Source organism: Coregonus clupeaformis, chromosome 18, assembly GCF_020615455.1.
Source record: "Coregonus clupeaformis isolate EN_2021a chromosome 18, ASM2061545v1, whole genome shotgun sequence".
NCBI classification, from domain to species: Eukaryota; Metazoa; Chordata; class Actinopteri; order Salmoniformes; family Salmonidae; genus Coregonus; species Coregonus clupeaformis.
In genome coordinates, this window is record NC_059209.1 from 26,627,551 (window position 1) to 26,646,069 (window position 18,519).

General features: G+C 44.9%; 1 protein-coding gene across 2 annotated transcripts in view; it reads left to right on the forward strand.

Annotated features, from left to right (window-relative positions):
* Positions 1 to 18,519, forward strand: part of LOC121530643 (armadillo repeat protein deleted in velo-cardio-facial syndrome homolog) — a 344,238-nt gene that overhangs the window by 251,389 nt on the left and 74,330 nt on the right. For both annotated transcript variants that reach the window (XM_041835760.2, XM_045226832.1), the window contains 2 exons: positions 665 to 1,338; positions 12,354 to 12,856. In XM_041835760.2, the coding sequence (XP_041691694.2) occupies positions 665 to 1,338; positions 12,354 to 12,856 (1,177 nt within the window). The remainder of the gene's footprint in view (positions 1 to 664; positions 1,339 to 12,353; positions 12,857 to 18,519) is intronic.

Consider the following 18,519-nt stretch of genomic DNA (forward strand, 5'->3'; position numbering starts at 1 on the left):
ATTTAGGTGCAATCTTACTAGCAGCAATATCCTTGCCTGTGAAGCCCTTTTTGTGCAAAGCAATGATGACGGCACGTGTTTCCTTGCAGGTAACCATGGTTGACAGAGGAAGAACAATGATTTCAAGCACCACCCTCCTTTTAAAGCTTCCAGTCTGTTATTCTGACTCAATCAGTATGACAGGGTGATCTCCAGCCTTGTCCTCGTCAACACTCACCTGTGTTAACGATACATTCACTGACATGATGGCAGCTGGTCCTTTTGTGGCAGGGCTGAAATGCATTGGAAATGTTTTTGGGGGATTAAGTTTGCCATTTTCATGGCAAAGAGGGACTTTGCAATTAATTGCAATTCATCTGAACACTCTTCATGATATTCTGGAGTATATGCAAATTGCCATCATCAACACAGAGGTAGCAAACTTTGTGGAGACCAATACTTGTGTCATTCTCAAAACTTTTGACCAAGACTGTACTGTTTAGTACAGTCATTTCTGGGTGATCAGAATGCTTCAACATTGTTTTCATCAACTGTTGCTCATGGTGTGGTCCATACACATGACACAGACTTCCAAGATTGGGTAGTAACTGATGAACCACTAATGTAATGAGGATTAGGTAATCAGTTGTTATTTGTGTCTTTGTGACCTTGTCTCCTCCTCTAGGTGACTAAGATGGTGAAGACGGTGACCACGCGGACGGTTCGCCAGGTGCCCCTGGGCCCCGACGGCCTGCCCCTTCCTGAGGGTTCGTCCCCGCTGGGCAGCTACACAGACTCCATCGACCGGCGCTACCTGAAGAATGGCGAGCGCTACATCACCACGCCGCAGGCCACCTCCACGCTCACGCGCTCCTACAACAACTACAATGACTCCTACAGTGACGCGCTCCCCCCCGACCTTGGCGGGAGTCAGTACGGTGGGCGCCACTACGGCCTCCACGATGGCTACGGCATCGGAGACGCGACAGACAACTACGGCAGCCTGTCCCGCGGCGTCAACTTCCGGCCTCCCCGCTACCCCTACGCTATGGCTAACAGCTATCGGCCGGAGAACAGCTACGGGACCTTACCCATCCGGAAGGATGACTATGGCCACGTGGCCCAGCCCCAGGTCCCCATGGGCAGCAGCAGTGTGGATCTGAACCGGTCGCAGCCAGAACGCTTCCAGCCAGAGCCCTACGGACTGGAGGACGACCGCCGCAGCCTGGGCCCCGAGGAGGAGGAGCCCTATGACCTGGAGCCTGACTATTCCACCGTTAGCCGGCGCCAAGGTACGCTGCCAGGCACCAACCGCGGCAGAACCATGAGAGAGCCGCTCCGCGACGGACCACGCATCAGGTGAGAACGAGAGACATGACAGAATGCTGTCTGGTTTTAGTTGTCTGAAAATGTGTACGTGTCCTTTGTTCAGTGAGAGGAAGATAGGATAGGATTGGACTGGTTTTGGTCTGGTTTAGGGTGTCCGAAAATATGGATGTGAGCTGCTTTCTTGGCTAGTTTTCCTTGAAAACAGGTCTTCCTTGTTAGATAAATGTTAAGGGTAACACTTTATTTTAGGCTAATAAACCATTTATAATATATTTATAAATTGTGTGTTCACCATTTGTTAGTCATTACTGCCACATTTATAAACCCATTTACTAATCATTAGTTATGTCTTTTTGCAGTCCCTAATCTAAAATGAGCGCTATTTATACTTTATAAATACTTTATAAATGTTTTGAGTGACCAGTGTAATTTCTCACAAAAAGATGGGCATGCCATTGGTAGACATTCCAGCAGTATCTGGTAAAAGAATAATCACACAACACAGGATGTTTAAGGAAATATAAATGTGTGAATAAATACATTACTAACATTTACAAATGTGGGAGTAATGATTAATAAATGGTGAACACACTATATATATGCGTTATAAATGGTTTATTAGGTACCCTTAAAATAAAGTGTTACCAGGTTAACTATATGTGTCCAGGATTAAGACTCGAGCAGGGTGGCGATTAGCATCTTAGCTGTGATGGTTGTTGATTGAGTGTAGCCAGCCATGTGTGTTGTCCTCGCTGCAGAAGACACTGGTTCTTTCCTCTGTAGGTGACGCACAAGGAGGACTAGTTCTATGCATGGCTACAGTACAGGCATTGTCTGAGACGTGACAAGAATAGTCTGCTCAAGATTTGGCAAATTAAGAATACATGTCTTGTTCTTCTAGCATGGGCGAGAAACAACGGTGTGTGTACATTTATAAACAGATGTATTTTCTCATTGAGTGATTCTTACAGAGAAGGCCTGAAGGGAAGAGAGCTTGATTTCCATTTTCATGCAAATGGCTGTTGAACATGTGTTTATGTCAGAGAAGAAGAGAGAGACTGTTAGACAGAGAAAGAGGGAGGGAAATAGAGAGAGAGAGAGAGCGAGAGAGGGACTTAGACAGAGAGAGGGAGGGAGAGAGAGGCAGTTAGACAGAAAGAGAGAGAGAGAGAGAGGCAGTCAAACAGAGACAGAGAGTGGGAGGGAGAGACAGAGACACAGTTAGATGGGGAAAGAGAAAGGGAGGGAGGAGAGGGAAACAGAGATGACAGAAAGAGAGAGAGAGATACCATAGAAAAAGGGAATAAAATCACATTTTTATTGGTCGCTTACACATATTTTGCAGATGTTATTGCGGGTGTAGTGAAATGCTTGTATGGAGATGGAGGGAGAGGGAGAAAGAAAGCAAGAAGTGGTTAGACAGAGGAAGAGAGGGAGAGAGAGAGTGTTAAATACAGGCTCCAGTGTTGTACGTCTTCTTCCCTGAGCCTCCTCACTCGACTTTCATTAACAGGTCTGTAACCTTCCGGCTCAATCTTCCAGAAAACAGCCAGTTAGCCTCTGACAAAGACCCCAAAATGGACCCTCAGTCTCCTAATAACACCACAGTATCTCCCTTTGTGATTGTGCAGTCCTCCAGGCCACACAAATGTCTACTTTTCCTGTACTCTGTAGCACAAGAGAGAAACCTCAAGCATGTTTGACTTAGGACAGGAGCAGGACGGGGAGCAGTGTGTGTTTTAAAGACCTTTTATTTTTTACCGGTGAGCTGTAAAATATGGATTTATTCCAATGTCTCTGTGCTTTTTCTTTCTCTTCATTGGAAGAGAAATTAAATGTGGGCCCTGAGCCAGTTTTAAGGGAAGTGAGTTGAGGAGGTTTGTGAGGGAGGAAGATAGGAATCCTATGTGTGTGTGTGTGTGTGTGTGTTGTTTCTGTCATGTAGATGTTCAAAGGTGATGTAGAGTAGCAGTGTAGCAGCCTCTGACAGTGTCGGGCTGAATGTCTGGAACGTTCCTAATCTCACACACACACACACACACACACACACACACACACACCATATTCAAAGGCAGCATGGTAGTGTGTTGTATTTATGCCTAGCGCAGGGCAGGGAAGTACAGATTGATGGTGCTTCCCTTTAATCAGAGCTTCCGTATGTATGGAATACACACGCACACACACACACACACGCGCACACACACACACACACACACACACACACACACACACACACACACACACACACTCCCAGACACATATACACACACGTTGCCAGAAAATTATTCACTCCACTATTGGCTTGAGGAGAGGCGGTTGCTGTGACAGGCAATTTGTACTGTACGCTACATGTTTCACAACATACAAACACACACACAAGCACACACACACAAGCACACACACACCTGATTAGGCACTTGACAGGTGGCTAGCTCGCTGATTAATTTCACGAGGCAATACCCTAGTAATTTCTTTGGGAGAAACCTAACATGCCATCTTTCCCGGTCTTTCCAACACCCTCCATCACTGATATGCTCCATCACCTGCTGTGTCACCTATCAAACAAACAGTAACACATCTGTAATACAGTTATGGTAATAAAACTAGACACTTTGCGAAGTTAGAATTCGCATGGCAAGGAGCGAACCTCCCAGAGCCCTGGTCTGTCTCATGACACACTATCTCTCTCTCTCTCTCTCTCTCTCTCTCTCTCTCTCTCTCTCTCTCTCTCTCTCTCTCTCTCTCTCGTGCTGTCGCTCGCTCGCTCTCTCTCGCTCTGTCTCTGTCTTTCACTCTGTCTCTCTCTCTCTCTCACTCAATCACTCACTCACTCACTCACTCACTCACTCACTCACTCACTCACTCACTCACTCACTCACTCACTCACTCACTCACTCACCACACACACACACACACACACACACACACACACACACACACACACACACACACACACTCATTAGTATGTCTCCAAGAACAGAATAGCATGTCGACGCTGCTGTAATGAATGTGTGAATTAAAGCACTTTAATTACAGCTTATCGTCTAGTCACTTTGGAAACCCTCAATTAAAAGGAAAAGGAAAATTAAGATGTTTAGCGCAAAATGGCTTCCTGCGCTGTCGTCAAGCATACATTAGGTCACAATGGTGGAGTTATAGTAATCTATTACAGGGTAGGAGGTAAGAACTGGGCCTCCCACACTTGTAGTTTTTAGTTAGGTGTGTGTGTACAAATTGTACATTATGTGGGTGTTCTGTCCCCCCTCTCACTTGGTCTCTCTTTGTGCGTGTGTGTGTGTGTTTCCACCCACTCTCTCTCTCGCTCTCTTCCTTTGTGTGTACATTTGTGCCTCTGTGTGTGTGAGCGAGCATTTGTGTGGCTCAATGTGTGTGTGTGTGTGGTTGTCAGCATGATTAATAGCTGCTTTTTAACTCTGCAAGACAATGGCCATGTCTGGAGCCAATCTCGAATCGCTCATCTCTCCTTGGTGCGACCGGGGCCATGCTGCAACTGCCTACCCACCTCCCCCTGTCATGGGGCCTCCGGGCCCCTCCTCCCCATCTACCTTAATGGAGAGGGGACATGTCACATTATAATGAGAGAGAGAGAGCGAGAGAGAGACCACTCTACTCCACTGAGAGCCTGCCAAGACTAGGAAGTGCATAGCTTTTAGCATGAGCCAGAGACAGACATCTTTCTTCTGTCTTATTTGAGGTTTCTCATAAGCAGTTGGCCAAGTCCAATGATGGGGAAACTAAGTTCTGAACAGTGTTTTCCTTCTTCCCCAGACTTAATTGAGATAAGAAACAAACACATGTTGTGAAAACAGATAATGACATCAAAACAGCAGAAGCAGTTAGAATACAAAAGCTTAGATTTTTTGCATCCCATGCCTCTTGTAAATCATAAATCAGTTATTGCTCACATTCATTGAACATGACCAATTTGTTGTGTGTATAGTGGATAGTCACTGAGAGCTTATAATCATGTGGAAATGTTCCTCCAAACAGAGATGGACACATTATGTCTCCGCTGCTAATCCTTTGAGGTTTGTCTCCTTCTAAGGGATTGGAGAGGGTCAGAGACCACAGGAATAGAGATTTGATCTACATAATTGACAGAAGATGACAGGGAAGGAAAAGACGGATGTCACTGAAGACTTTTTACTATGTGCTGGCTGTCACTCCTACACACTCTCTCTCTCTCCTCTCTCTCGTTCTCACTCACTCACTCACTTTAGCAGCTCCATTAAACATGAGTGTGAGCTGCTTCTGTTATCATCCTGCGAGCATCATGTCTGGCGGCGCTAGCTTTAACGTAGAGGCGGTGAGGGTCTTTCACATCCTGTGAATAAACACCACCTATATCAACACAATGGTGCCAATTTAAATGCAAATGATGACATTCCCAGCACACAGCCCGCACCCCGTTTACCAACCCCGGCATCAGTTGTATCTAAATGAGTTCCATTTCAACCCCAACTGTACACTGATTCTCAGTGTGTGAGAGTGTGACGGTTGATGTATGCCCATGTATCTGATAGCAATGAAGACATCATTTGGTAATGCCCCCTCTATCTCTGTGTTTCGGAGGTTTATTCACAGCAGTGTTGATTTGGCTTGTCATCTTCTATTTCTGTTAGCATTTGAATCCCCTAACTGTATTTCTGAATGTGTTATTAGATCAGACAGGGTGTTCACTAAGGAATGTTTGGTACTGTATAACCTCTACTCACTGACACCCATTACTTTTTCCATCTATCATGCAGCTGTGACGTAGCCTGGTTCAACCAGACTGAATGCTACTCTCAATGGTGAGCACAGGGTTCAGACTGGTTTATCCAGGCTTGCTGAGAGGCCCTCCAGACCAAAACCTCAGTGTAGCAGGCAGGCTAGCAGCCCTGTTCCAGTCTGGCCTTAATGACTGGGGCTTAATCAGAGCAGAGCTCCTAGCTCTGGGGCCTTCCTAATAACCAGGGCTGAAGGCAGAGCTTGAGGTTTGTGGCGCTTGACGTTCCAGTCCACCCTCAACCCTTCTGGTTCCTGGAATGGTTCCATTGCACATTCCTTAGACTGGGAGGAACCATTCTGGGAGGAACAGGAGGGGGTGAGGGTGGACTGGACTTTACCATTCTAGTAAGATATCACTCAACCCCAGCCTCCTGAATATACAGTGAGGGGAAAAAAGTATTTGATCCCCTGCTGATTTTGTATGTTTGCCCACTGACAAAGAAATTATCAGTTTATAATTTTAATGGTAGGTTTATTTGAACAGTGAGAGACAGTTTAACAACAAAAAAAAAAAACGCATGTCAGAAATGTTATAAATTGATTTGCATTTTAATGAGGGAAATAAGTATTTGACCCCCTCTCAATCAGAAAGATTTCTGGCTCCCACGTGTCTTTTATACAGGTAACGAGCTGAGATTAGGAGCACACTCTTAAAGGAAGTGCTCCTAATCTCAGCTTGTTACCTGTATAAAAGACACCTGTCCACAGAAGCAATCAATCAATCAGATTCCAAACTCTCCACCATGGCCAAGACCAAAGAGCTCTCCAAGGATGTCAGGGACAAGATTGTAGACCTACACAAGGCTGGAATGGGCTACAAGACCATCGCCAAGCAGCTTGGTGAGAAGGTGACAACAGTTGGTGCGATTATTTGCAAATGGAAGAAACACAAAAGAACTGTCAATCTCCCTCGGCCTGGGGCTCCATGCAAGATCTCACCTCGTGGAGTTGCAATGATCATGAGAACGGTGAGGAATCAGCCCAGAACTACACAGGAGGATCTTGTCAATGATCTCAAGGCAGCTGGGACCGTAGTCACCAATAAAACAATTGTTAACACACTACGCCGTGAAGGACTGAAATCCTGCAGCGCCTGCAAGGTCCCCCTGCTCAAGAAAGCACATATACAGGCCTGTCTGAAGTTTGCCAATGAACATCTGAATGATTCAGAGGAGAACTGGGTGAAAGTGTTATGGTCAGATGAGACCAAAATCGAGCTCTTTGGCATCAACTCAACTCGCCGTGTTTGGAGGAGGAGGAATGCTGCCTATGACCCCAAGAACACCATCCCCACCGTCAAACATGGAGGTGGAAACATTATGCTTTGGGGGTGTTTTTCTGCTAAGGGGACAGGACAACTTCACCGCATCATTGGGACGATGGACGGGGCCATGTACCGTCAAATCTTGGGTGAGAACCTCCTTCCCTCAGCCAGGGCATTGAAAATGGGTTGTGGATGGGTATTCCAGCATGACAATGACCTAAAACACACGGCCAAGGCAACAAAGGAGTGGCTCAAGAAGAAGCACATTAAGGTCCTGGAGTGGCCTAGCCAGTCTCCAGACCTTTTACATTACATTTTACATTTTAGTCATTTAGCAGACGCTCTTATCCAGAGAGACTTACAGTTAGTGAATGCATACATGTTTTTTTTTTTTTTTTTCATACTGGCACCCCGTGGGAAACGAACCCACATCCCTGCCGGCCAACCCCTCCCCTACCTTGGACGACGTTGGACCAATTGTGTGCCACCCATGGGTCTCCCGGTTGCGGCCGGCTGCGACAGAGCCTGGACTCTAACCAGGATGTCTAGTGGCACAGCTAGCACTGCGATGCAGTGCCTTAGACCACTGCGCCACTCGGGAGACCTTAATCCCATAGAAAATCTGTGGAGGGAGCTGAAGGTTCGAGTTACCAAACGTCAGCCTCGAAACCTTAATGACTTGGAAAAGATCTGCAAAGAGGAGTGGGACAAAATCCCTCCTGAGATGTGTGCAAACCTGGTGGCCAACTACAAGAAACGTCTGACCTCTGTGATTGCCAACAAGGGTTTTGCCACCAAGTACTAAGTCATGTTTTGCAGAGGGGTCAAATACTTATTTCCCTCATTAAAATGCAAATCAATTTATAACATTTTTGACATGCGTTTTTCTGGATTTTTTTGTTGTTATTCTGTCTCTCACTGTTCAAATACACCTACCATTAAAATTATAGACTGATCATGTCTTTGTCAGTGGGCAAACGTACAAAATCAGCAGGGGATCAAATACTTTTTTCCCTCACTGTATAAGGATTTAGTGTTTAGTTACATTGCTGCTTGGGTAGGAGCTTTTTCTCCCAGTTCATCATGTATTGATTTCACTGGCAGTAAAATGTAAAAAGTGTTGCCATAAAAGCTGATATGTTACCGAGGGGCTCATTTAAACCCACAGAGTAATGTGCCCCAGACACAGCAATACCATGATGCGATTCTCCCCTTGCAACGTGCACTAGTGCAGTCGGGAGAAATTTTAAGCACATATTTAACATAAAAATCATTAAAATTCAAGCAAATACTGGAGCTAGCTCCATAACCACCAGCACTCAGTTAGGGCTGTCGCCCATTTTGTTGCACCATACATCAAAGATGCTCCAAACAGACTGGCCAGTTATGGAAGTATGATAAACAAGACTCTCTCAGTGGTGGGGTGGAGGGGAGGCTACAGGCGGTGGCGCATAGTGTGCAACACTAATTAGATTCCCCTGTCCCACTTCCTGTCTCTGCCTCCTCCTGTTTTCCTGATTAAAAGACATCAGAGTGGAGAGGAGAGAACAGAGCTAGCGGAATAGAACTTAGTATCATAGTTAGTATCATTCCTACCCCAAATACAGGGAACCCCCCTTGGGATAGTCCCATTATGGTGACTTTGCGTGACGATAGTTATTTTCCTCTGTGAGGACAATAAAGTATCTGTCTGTTACTATCTTAAACCTAAGCGTGTGGAACAAGTCAAATCATTTTAGGATTTGTATTTTGTTTCTCAAAGCACCATGAATACCTATGGATAACAAAGAAAGTAATATTAAACCCCCTCAGTATCTAGATATGCCTGGCTACAGCAGTGTTTCCCAACGCTGGTCCTCCAGTACCCCCAACAGTACACATTTTTGTTGTAGTCCTGGACAAACACACCTCACTCTACTTATTGAGGGCTTGATGATTAGTTGACAAGTTGAATCAGGTGTGCTTGTCCAGGGTTACAATAAAAATGTGTACTGTTGGGGATACTCAAGGACCAGGGTTGGGAAATACTGGGCTACAGTATACTTCAGAACCCTAATGATCTGTCAGTCGGGAGATCTCCTCCCCCACCACTCTGAGATGGAAATGAAGAGTTCCACTTTTTGCCCCCTTCAGTGTGTGCTCCTTGAGAATTGATGAGGCTGCCTGTGGAGCAGAGAGCCTAGATCACAGCCCAAAGAAGGCTGGGGAGGAAGGTTACTGGAGGGGCCTGGGGAGGGGAGAGAGACTGGAGGGGATCGAGGGGAATAGAGGGGCTCTCATCTGGGGCGTGTAGGCCTAACTCGGGACCCACTGCACCACAGGAGAATACCGGCACCACTAACTGCTAACCACCGCCATACTGTATATAGAAATAGAATACATCTCCCTTAATGGCTCTGGCGCTAAGCTAACCTGGGCCCAGGCCCAGTCCCAGGGAGGCAGCCAGGACAGGCAGGGCATTAGCATAGTCTTTGGTGAGGCAGTGTTGGGTCACAAGCCTCCCTGTGGACATGGTGGGGTTCTCTCTCTCTCTGCTGCTGCCTCTCCTCTCCTCTCCTGGGGGCCACAGGGAGTGCGCAGGTAAACACTGTATGCTGGAAACACTCCGTTTGTTGTTTTTGTTGTTTTTGACAAAAATAACCAATCTTCGTTAGGTTGAAGCCTGCTTGACAGAGCCACTAACCAGCTGCTAGCTTAGCTGCTAGCAATCAAGCTAACGAAGTTAGTCCCAGATGAGTTTTGCAATGGAGAAACTCATCTGGGTTCCAGCTCTGTAAGAATTGTATCTACTACGCTTTGTTTCGGGGCAAACTGTTTCGGGACAAATATTCTAAGGCTGCATGATGTGACTCTAATGATGATTAGAAAAAGGTTGCATGAAGGGCATGAGCTCTGCTTTGTTTTTTGCGCAGGCTGTACACACTTCATCAGTCTCTCATTCACAATTTGACAAGCACTTGATAATGCCTCGAATTACACGGCGTCATCCACTTTCTGTGGCCGTAATGCCGCTAAAAAACATGCCTTTTGCGGCCAGTGGTCGTTGTGCCCTTGGGCTGAATATAATAATTATAATTCCCTTCTTCCGGCTGCATGCTCCAAAGCACCTCTCACTCAAATGGCTTAATTTTAAGAAGTTATTTGGGCACTTTAGTTGTGAAAAAGTAGCTCAGTTGGTAGAGCATGGCGTTTGCAACGCCAGGGTTGTGGGTTCGATTCCCACAGGGGGCGAGTATGAAAAATAAAAAGGAAAAAAAATGTAGGCACTCAATAACTGTAAGTCGCTCTGGATAAGAGCGTCTGCTAAATGACTAAAATGTAAAAATGTAAATGTATATAAGGCCTATGGGCTAGGCTACATGAGGTGTGCGACTATGATTTGAAAAAATCGCAAAAAAAGGAATGCCTTTCTTGACTTACTGCACACAAGCTGGGCATCATTCACAAGTTATAATATATCATTCACAAGTGATAGGCTAATATTGTCACCCATCAGACTATTCTTGATTTAATCTTGTCTTTACATATATTAAATAATATATGTGTGAAATTTGTTTTGTTTTAGAATGGACCATTATTATGCACCTGTCTCGAAACAGGGGCGGGGGAAAAAAATACATGTCATCTATGCACTTAAATAGTGAATGGAGGACGCTTTTCCTGTGATTCATTTTCATGCCAGCCAGGTAGGCTATACTCCTGTTGTAAAGAGAAGCAATGTGCTTAATATTAGGAAAGTTGAGAAATAAATATAGTAAGCCTAGCCTATAGAAAGCTGATGGGATCCTCCTCTTTTTAATAGAGGCCGCAATTGCATAACCTATAGAAATGTTGCACAACATGAGCTCATTGGCTCTCATGAAGTATTTGATAAGGTTTTCGATTACATTTGCATTGATGTCAGAGTGATTAGAGGGACAATAGTGCTGAGTACTAGGCAGTTAGCAAGTTTGGTAGGCTACTAATGACCATCAACAGCATCAGAGCTTGGAGAAGCCTAATTACTGTGACTAAACGGTCACGTGGAATTTGACTGCCATCATGACTCGTGACCGCCGGTGTGGCGGTAATGTGGTCACCGTAACAGCCCTAGCTTAGACATTCTTACTAATCTGCTAGAGAACCAGTTCGGATTTAAGTATAACTTTTGTATGACTGAAGCCTTTAGTGAGAGGTCTAATGCTTTAATATTTAATCATTTCTGCCCTCCGAATTCATATTCATTATATAAATAGGCCCGTTTAATTTTGTCTGGCTTGCCGTTCCAAATAAAATTGAATATATATTTTTCTTTCTTTCTTTCTTTCTTTTTGTTTGTCTGTTTTTCTTTCTCTCTCTCTTTCCCTCCTTCCCACTTCTCCCTCGCTCTTTGTCACTACTCTCACTCTTTTTCTGTCTCTCCCTCTCCTCCTTCTCCTACTCTAACCCCAGCTCCCCCATCATTATTAAAAGAGAAAGGTAAAAGAGAACATGGCTCTGAGCCGACAGAGACGATTAATAAGGAAGTGGCGCCTGTTTCTCTTATCGACGGGAGCTGTTTTTCCGAGCCACGCCGGCCGGGCGGCCCTCTGACAGAGCTGTTAATAACAGACCAGCCTTGTTTCTCCCCCGTCTCCGTCTCTGTCCTCTTTTCTCCTCTCTCACTCCTGTCTTTTCACCTCTACTTCACCCCTGTGTCTATCTCCTTTTTCCCTCCATCAGTCAATCACTCTCACCTCACTTTGCCTTTCTCAACTCTTATCCCCCCTTCTCTTTCTCCTGAAATCTCTCTCTCATACAAATCCCACTAAATGATCTCTCCATCTGTTGCAGCAGCAGTAGTAGTAGAAGTAGTATTGATGGTGTTAAGTTCACAGTCATAGACCAAATCCTATCCCAATGTACAGAAAACATACAACTACAACTCCTCACAGAGAGAAATGAAATGCTCTGAACAATGTTACATGATCTTTCCTCAAACGTACCCCCCTTTTCCCTCTCTCCGTTATAGGGGTTACGAGGACCCCATCGAGGCGGAGCTGATTGACGAGCGACACCCCTACATCCATGGCATGTACCCGGCCCCCCTGGCCCAGCCCGAGAGGGGGAGCATGGCCAGCCTGGACCGCCTGGCCGGCCGCCGCTCGCCCTCCATCGACAGCATCCGCAAGGACCCGCGCTGGCGTGACCCCGATCTGCAAGAGGTAATTGCCATGCTGGGCCACCCCATTGACCCGGTCAAGTCCAACGCCGCCGCATACCTGCAGCACCTGTGCTACGAGAACGACAAGATCAAGAAGGATGTGCGCCATCTGAAGGGAATCCCGGTGCTGGCAAGCCTGCTGGACCATCCCAAGGCAGAGGTCCACCGCAAGGCCTGCGGAGCCCTGAGGAACATCTCCTATGGGAAGGACCACGACAACAAGGTGGCCATCAAGAACTGTGATGGTATCCCCGCCCTTGTCCGCCTGCTGAGGAAGACCAATGACATGGAGGTCCGTGAGCTCATCACAGGTGCGTTACAGAGACCTAGACGTTTATAGTGCCTACTGTACATCAAGAAGCAGCAGAGGTGAGTTACTGTAGACCGATACCATGTACCTACTACAGTATTATACAGTAGGGATGTGACAAATGTACACATTTTCTTAACATTTACACTGCCATTTTTTTTCCGTTTAAACATTTATTTATTTTTTATGACGTGATTTCACAATCCAAATATGGTTCTGTGTATGACCGCTAGGGGGCAATGCAGTTCAATCTACCGCAGTCCTGGCTACCTATCTACCGGTCGTCACTAGTTACCACAGCCACAAAGTCATAAAGCCAATTTCTACCATTTCTCTTCTTAAAATGTGATTTGAAACCTAACCTTAACCCTAACCTTAACCTTAGCCTTAGCCTTAGCCTTAACCCTAACCCTAACCCTAACCCTAACCCTAACCCTAACCCTAACCCTAACCTTAACCCTAACCTTAACCTTAACCTTAACTTTAACCTTAACCACACTGCTAAACTTATGGCCAACCTTAAATTAAGACCAAAAAGATTAAACAAATGTGAGTTTGTGCCTGTGGTAACTAGTGGAAACCCTACCAGACGTCGGTCACCTTACTGCTGTCCCCCACCCACTCAGCAACGATGGTATTAATGCCGTTTTAGGTTCTCTGTTGTGTGCCTCTCCTCCATGTTCTCAGTTGTCAGTACGTACTTCATGTCCCACTTCTCATCAATGTGATGGCTCGTTGCAGTGACGTATGACAGCCTGTTCATAGATATCCAACAATCTGTTGTTAAAGAGCCGCTGAACACTCCATTTGGCACGTTTGTTTTTCTGTTGCTCATTAGAATAAACGATTTAACTTCCTCAAAATCCCCAGACTGAATCTTAAATAACTCTATAATTAATTTTGACGTTTTCGCTGAGGATGTTTTAGTTGCACAATTTTACATCTAACTAAGGTGTTTGGTGCAGTATTTCTCAAGTTCAAAAATGCTTGACATGTTGTCTTATGTAAACAAAGTCGGAGCTGCCAGGCAGGTCTGTCTCACTGTCTATGCTATTGGATAGAGATCACTACAGCTGTTCACCCCATGTTAGTGGGCAAATGGACATCTTCAAATCAAAACCCAACCTTCATTTACCTGTTGTAAATGGATGTTCAAACTCAATTTTGACACTAGAATAACTGTTTCTGACTCAAATCGATGCCACATAGGCCATTTTCTGAGCTTGAGCTTTGTCCTCACAGAGCAATCATTGTAAAATTTCTCCATCAGGGCCGTCACGTTTTTTTGACATGGCATCTTGTAGTCTGGTTCTAGATATGTCATTAGGGTATTGAAGCCGACACACTCTACCATTGACAATGGCTGTATATCAACTGCAATCATTTCTGTAATCAGCGCTTTGATTTTCTCACTCCGTCCCTTATCGCACTGCTGCCAACATGGGTTGTGTCTTTCAGCATTGCACCTGTACAGCCACTGTAGCTCAATTCCACCTCGCAAGTTTGCATTTCATCACCTTCTCATTTAACTTCTCAAAGTAATGCCATACAGGACTTCGCTGCTGTCGCTTCCCTGTCTCACTCTGCCATTTTTCCAACGTTTAACGACGATGACAGGCGGAGCGCTTTACAGTGCATTTGGAAAGTATTCAGACCCCTAGACTTACAGCCTTATTCTTAAATTGATTAAAATGTCCCCCCCCCCTCATCAATCTACACACAATACCCCATAATGACCAAGCAAAAGCAGGTTTTTGGAAATTTTTGGAAATGTATTAAAAATAAAATAATGAAATATCGCAGTATTCAGACCCTTTACTCAGTACTTTGTTGAAGCACTTTTGGCAGCGATTACAGCCTTTGAGTCTTCTTGGGTATGATGCTACAAGCTTGGCGCACCTGTATTTGGGGAGTTTCTCCCATTCCTCTCTGCAGATCCTCTCAAACTCTGTCAGGTTGGATGGGAAGCGTTGCTGCACAGCTATTTTCAGGTCTCTCCAGAGATGTTCAATCGGGTTCAAGTCCGGGCTCTAGCTGGGCAGCCAAGACAATGCAGGAGTGGCTTCTGGACAAGTCTCTGAATGTCCTTGAGACTTGTCCCGAAGCCACTCCTGCATTGTCTTGGCTGTGTGCTTAGGATCGTTGTCCTGTTGGAAGGTGAACCTTCGCCCCAGTCTGAGGTCCTGAGCGCTCTGGAGCAGGTTTTCATCAAGGATCTCTCTTACTTTGCTCCATTCATCTTTGCCTCGATCCTGACTAATCTCCCAGTCCCTGTCGCTGAAAAACATCCCCAAAGCATGATGCTGCCACCACCATGCTTCACCATAGGGATGGTGCCAGGTTTCCTCCAGACGTGACGCTTGGCATTCAGGCCAAATAATTAAATCATGGTTTCATCAGACCAGAGAATCTTGTTTTAGGTGCCTTTTGGCGAACTCCAAGCGGGCTGTCATGTGCCTTTTACTGAGGATTGGCTTCCGTCTGGCCACTCTACCATAAAGGCCTGATTGGTGGAGTGCTGCAGAGATGGTTGTCCTTCTGGAAGGTTCTCGCATCTCCACAGAGGAATTCTAGAGCTCTCAGAGTGACCATCGGGTTCTTGGTCACCTCCCTGACCAAGACCCTTCTCCCCCGATTGCTCAGTTTGGCCGGGCACCCAGCTCTAGGAAGAGTCTTGGTGGTTCCAAACTTCTTCCATTTAAGAATGATGGAGGCCACTTTGTTCTTGGGGACCTTCAATGCTGCACACATTTTTTGGTACCCTTCCCCAGATCTGTGCCTCGACACAATTCTGTCTCGGAGCTCTACGGACAATTCCTTCGACCTCATGGCTTGGTTTTTGCTCTGACATGCACTGTCAACTGTGGGACCTTATAAAGACAGGTTTGTGCCTTTCCAAATCATGTCCAATCAATTGAATTTATCACACGTGGACTCCAATGAAGTTGTAGAAACATCTCAAGGATGATCAATGGAAACAGGATGCACCTGAGCTCAATTTCGAGTCTCATAGCAAAGGGTCTGAATACTTATGTAAATAAGGTATTTCTGTTTTTATTTAAAAAAAGTTCAAAAACCCAGTTTTCTCTTTGTCATTACGGGGTATTGTATGTAGATTGCTGATTTTTCTTATTTTTTTAAAATACATTTTAGAATAAGGCTGTAACATAACAAAATGTGGAAAAAGTGAAGGGGTCTGAATACTTTCCGTAGGGAAATGGGAAATAACCTCCTCCTACTTACAGCATTGTTGTGTTAGGTATTCGTTGAATTTGTATTTTTCCTTTATGATGATGATCGGACCCTGTTAATGGTAGTTTTGTGGTAACTGGCTGTGATTTAAATTTTGTAAAAAATAAAATAAAAGGTTTTTGGTTAGGGATTTTTTCTAAATGTTATCAATCCCAATTTAGTTTAAACGTCACACCCATATTATACAGCACTGATGAGTTCTACAGACCAACACTAGCTACAGCTCCGCAGCTGTAAATAGACCAACACTAGCTACAGCTCCACAGCTGTAAATAGACCAACACTAGCTACAGCTCCGCAGCTGTAAATAGACCAACACTAGCTACAGCTCTGCAGCTGTAAATAGACCAACACTAGCTACAGCTCCGCAGCTGTAAATAGTCCAACACTAGCTACAGCTCCGCAGCTGTAAATAGTCCAACACTAGCTACAGCTCCACAGCTGTAAATAGTCCAACACTAGCTACAGCTCCGCAGCTGTAAATAGACCAACACTAGCTACAGCTCCACAGCTGTAAATAGTCCAACACTAGCTACAGCTCCACAGCTGTAAATAGTCCAACACTAGCTACAGCTCCACAGCTGTAAATAGACCAACACTAGCTACAGCTCCGCAGCTGTAAATAGACCAACACTAGCTACAGCTCCGCAGCTGTAAATAGTCCAACACTAGCTACAGCTCCGCAGCTGTAAATAGACCAACACTAGCTACAGCTCCGCAGCTGTAAATAGACCAACACTAGCTACAGCTCCACAGCTGTAAATAGTCCAACACTAGCTACAGCTCCGCAGCTGTAAATAGACCAACACTAGCTACAGCTCCGCAGCTGTAAATAGTCCAACACTAGCTACAGCTCCGCAGCTGTAAATAGACCAACACTAGCTACAGCTCCGCAGCTGTAAATAGGACAGTATATACTAGGCATAGTAGCCTTTTGTTTGTAATGTACAAAAGCTTATTGTCCTTTTTGAATAACAAATTAATTGCATGGGTGTGTTGTTAAAACCTGCATGGCCACCGGGAGCCAGAATAATACCACTGCTGTACTGTTGTAGAACGTCATTTCTAAGTCATGTCCTATTATTATTTCAAGTACTATTCTCTGTTAGGGCATTGTGCTGTTGTGGGCTGGAGGCATTATTGAAGCATGTCCTGCATTTTATATCTAAGAGACAGGCTAGTTTTATAGGAATTACGGTTGGGCAGTATCCTGATTTCCATACCGTCATACCGTTTCTGTACCATGCCGGGGTATATGGTATTACCGAATGTGCACACAAGGGGCGCTGTTTTTAAGAAGAAAAATAAAGGCAAGAGGGATTTGATTGTCTCTGCTTTAACCAAGAAGCTTGATCTTGACATCTAGCTACTTAGCTAGCAAGTTAGCAAACCAAATGCATAGCTGGAGCCCTGAGCTGGATATCATTTGACACATCTTAGATTTCTTATAGTTATACTTATAAGCAGTGACGTAGCAAGCACCCTCGCAGCTCCACTATATTGAAAATCATACCGTCGGTATTTTCGAAAATACCGTGACTTGTTAAATGTCACAAAATGACGTGTGTCTCTCTCCGACCACATCACACCACTTATCTCAACACGATTGGCTTGACTTGACACGCATTCAGCAGGAATATGGGGAATGGGATCTGAGAGAGGCTTTGTTTTGCTTTGGACATGTGAAACTGAGAGGGTAAAGAGCAGCTTTACACGTCAGGAGTCAACCTTTAGGAGTGGACGATTTGAACAACACATAGTTTGCCCATGGGACTAGCTCAAGATTGCTTTGGTAACACTTTGTATGAAGTATATAGAGTGCCTTCAGAAAGTATTCATACCCCTTGACTTTTTCCACATTTTGCTGTGTTACAGCCTGAATTTAAAGTGGATTCAATTGCAATTGTTTGTCACTGGAACACAGACAATACCCCATAATGTCAAAGTGGAATTATGTTTTTGAAATGATTACAAATTAATTAAAAATGAAAAGCTGAAATGTCTTGAGTCAATAAGTATTCAACCCCTTTGTTATGGCAAGCCTAAATAAGTCCATGAGGAAAAATCTGCTTAACAAGTCACATAATAAGTTGCATGCAATAATAGTGTTTAACATGATTTTTGAATGACTACCTCTATACCCCCACACATACAATTATCTGTAAGGTCCCTCAGTCGAGCAGTGAATTTCAAACACAGATTCAACCATAAAGAGCAGGAAGGTTTATCCAATGCCTCGCAAAGAATGGCACCTATTGGTAGATGGGTAAAAAAAAAGCAGACATTGAATATCCCTTTGAGCATGGTGAAGTTATTCATTACACTTTGGATGGTGTATCAATACACCCAGTCACTACAAAGATACAGGCGTCACTTTCTAACTCAGTTGCCGGAGAGGAAGGACACCGCTCA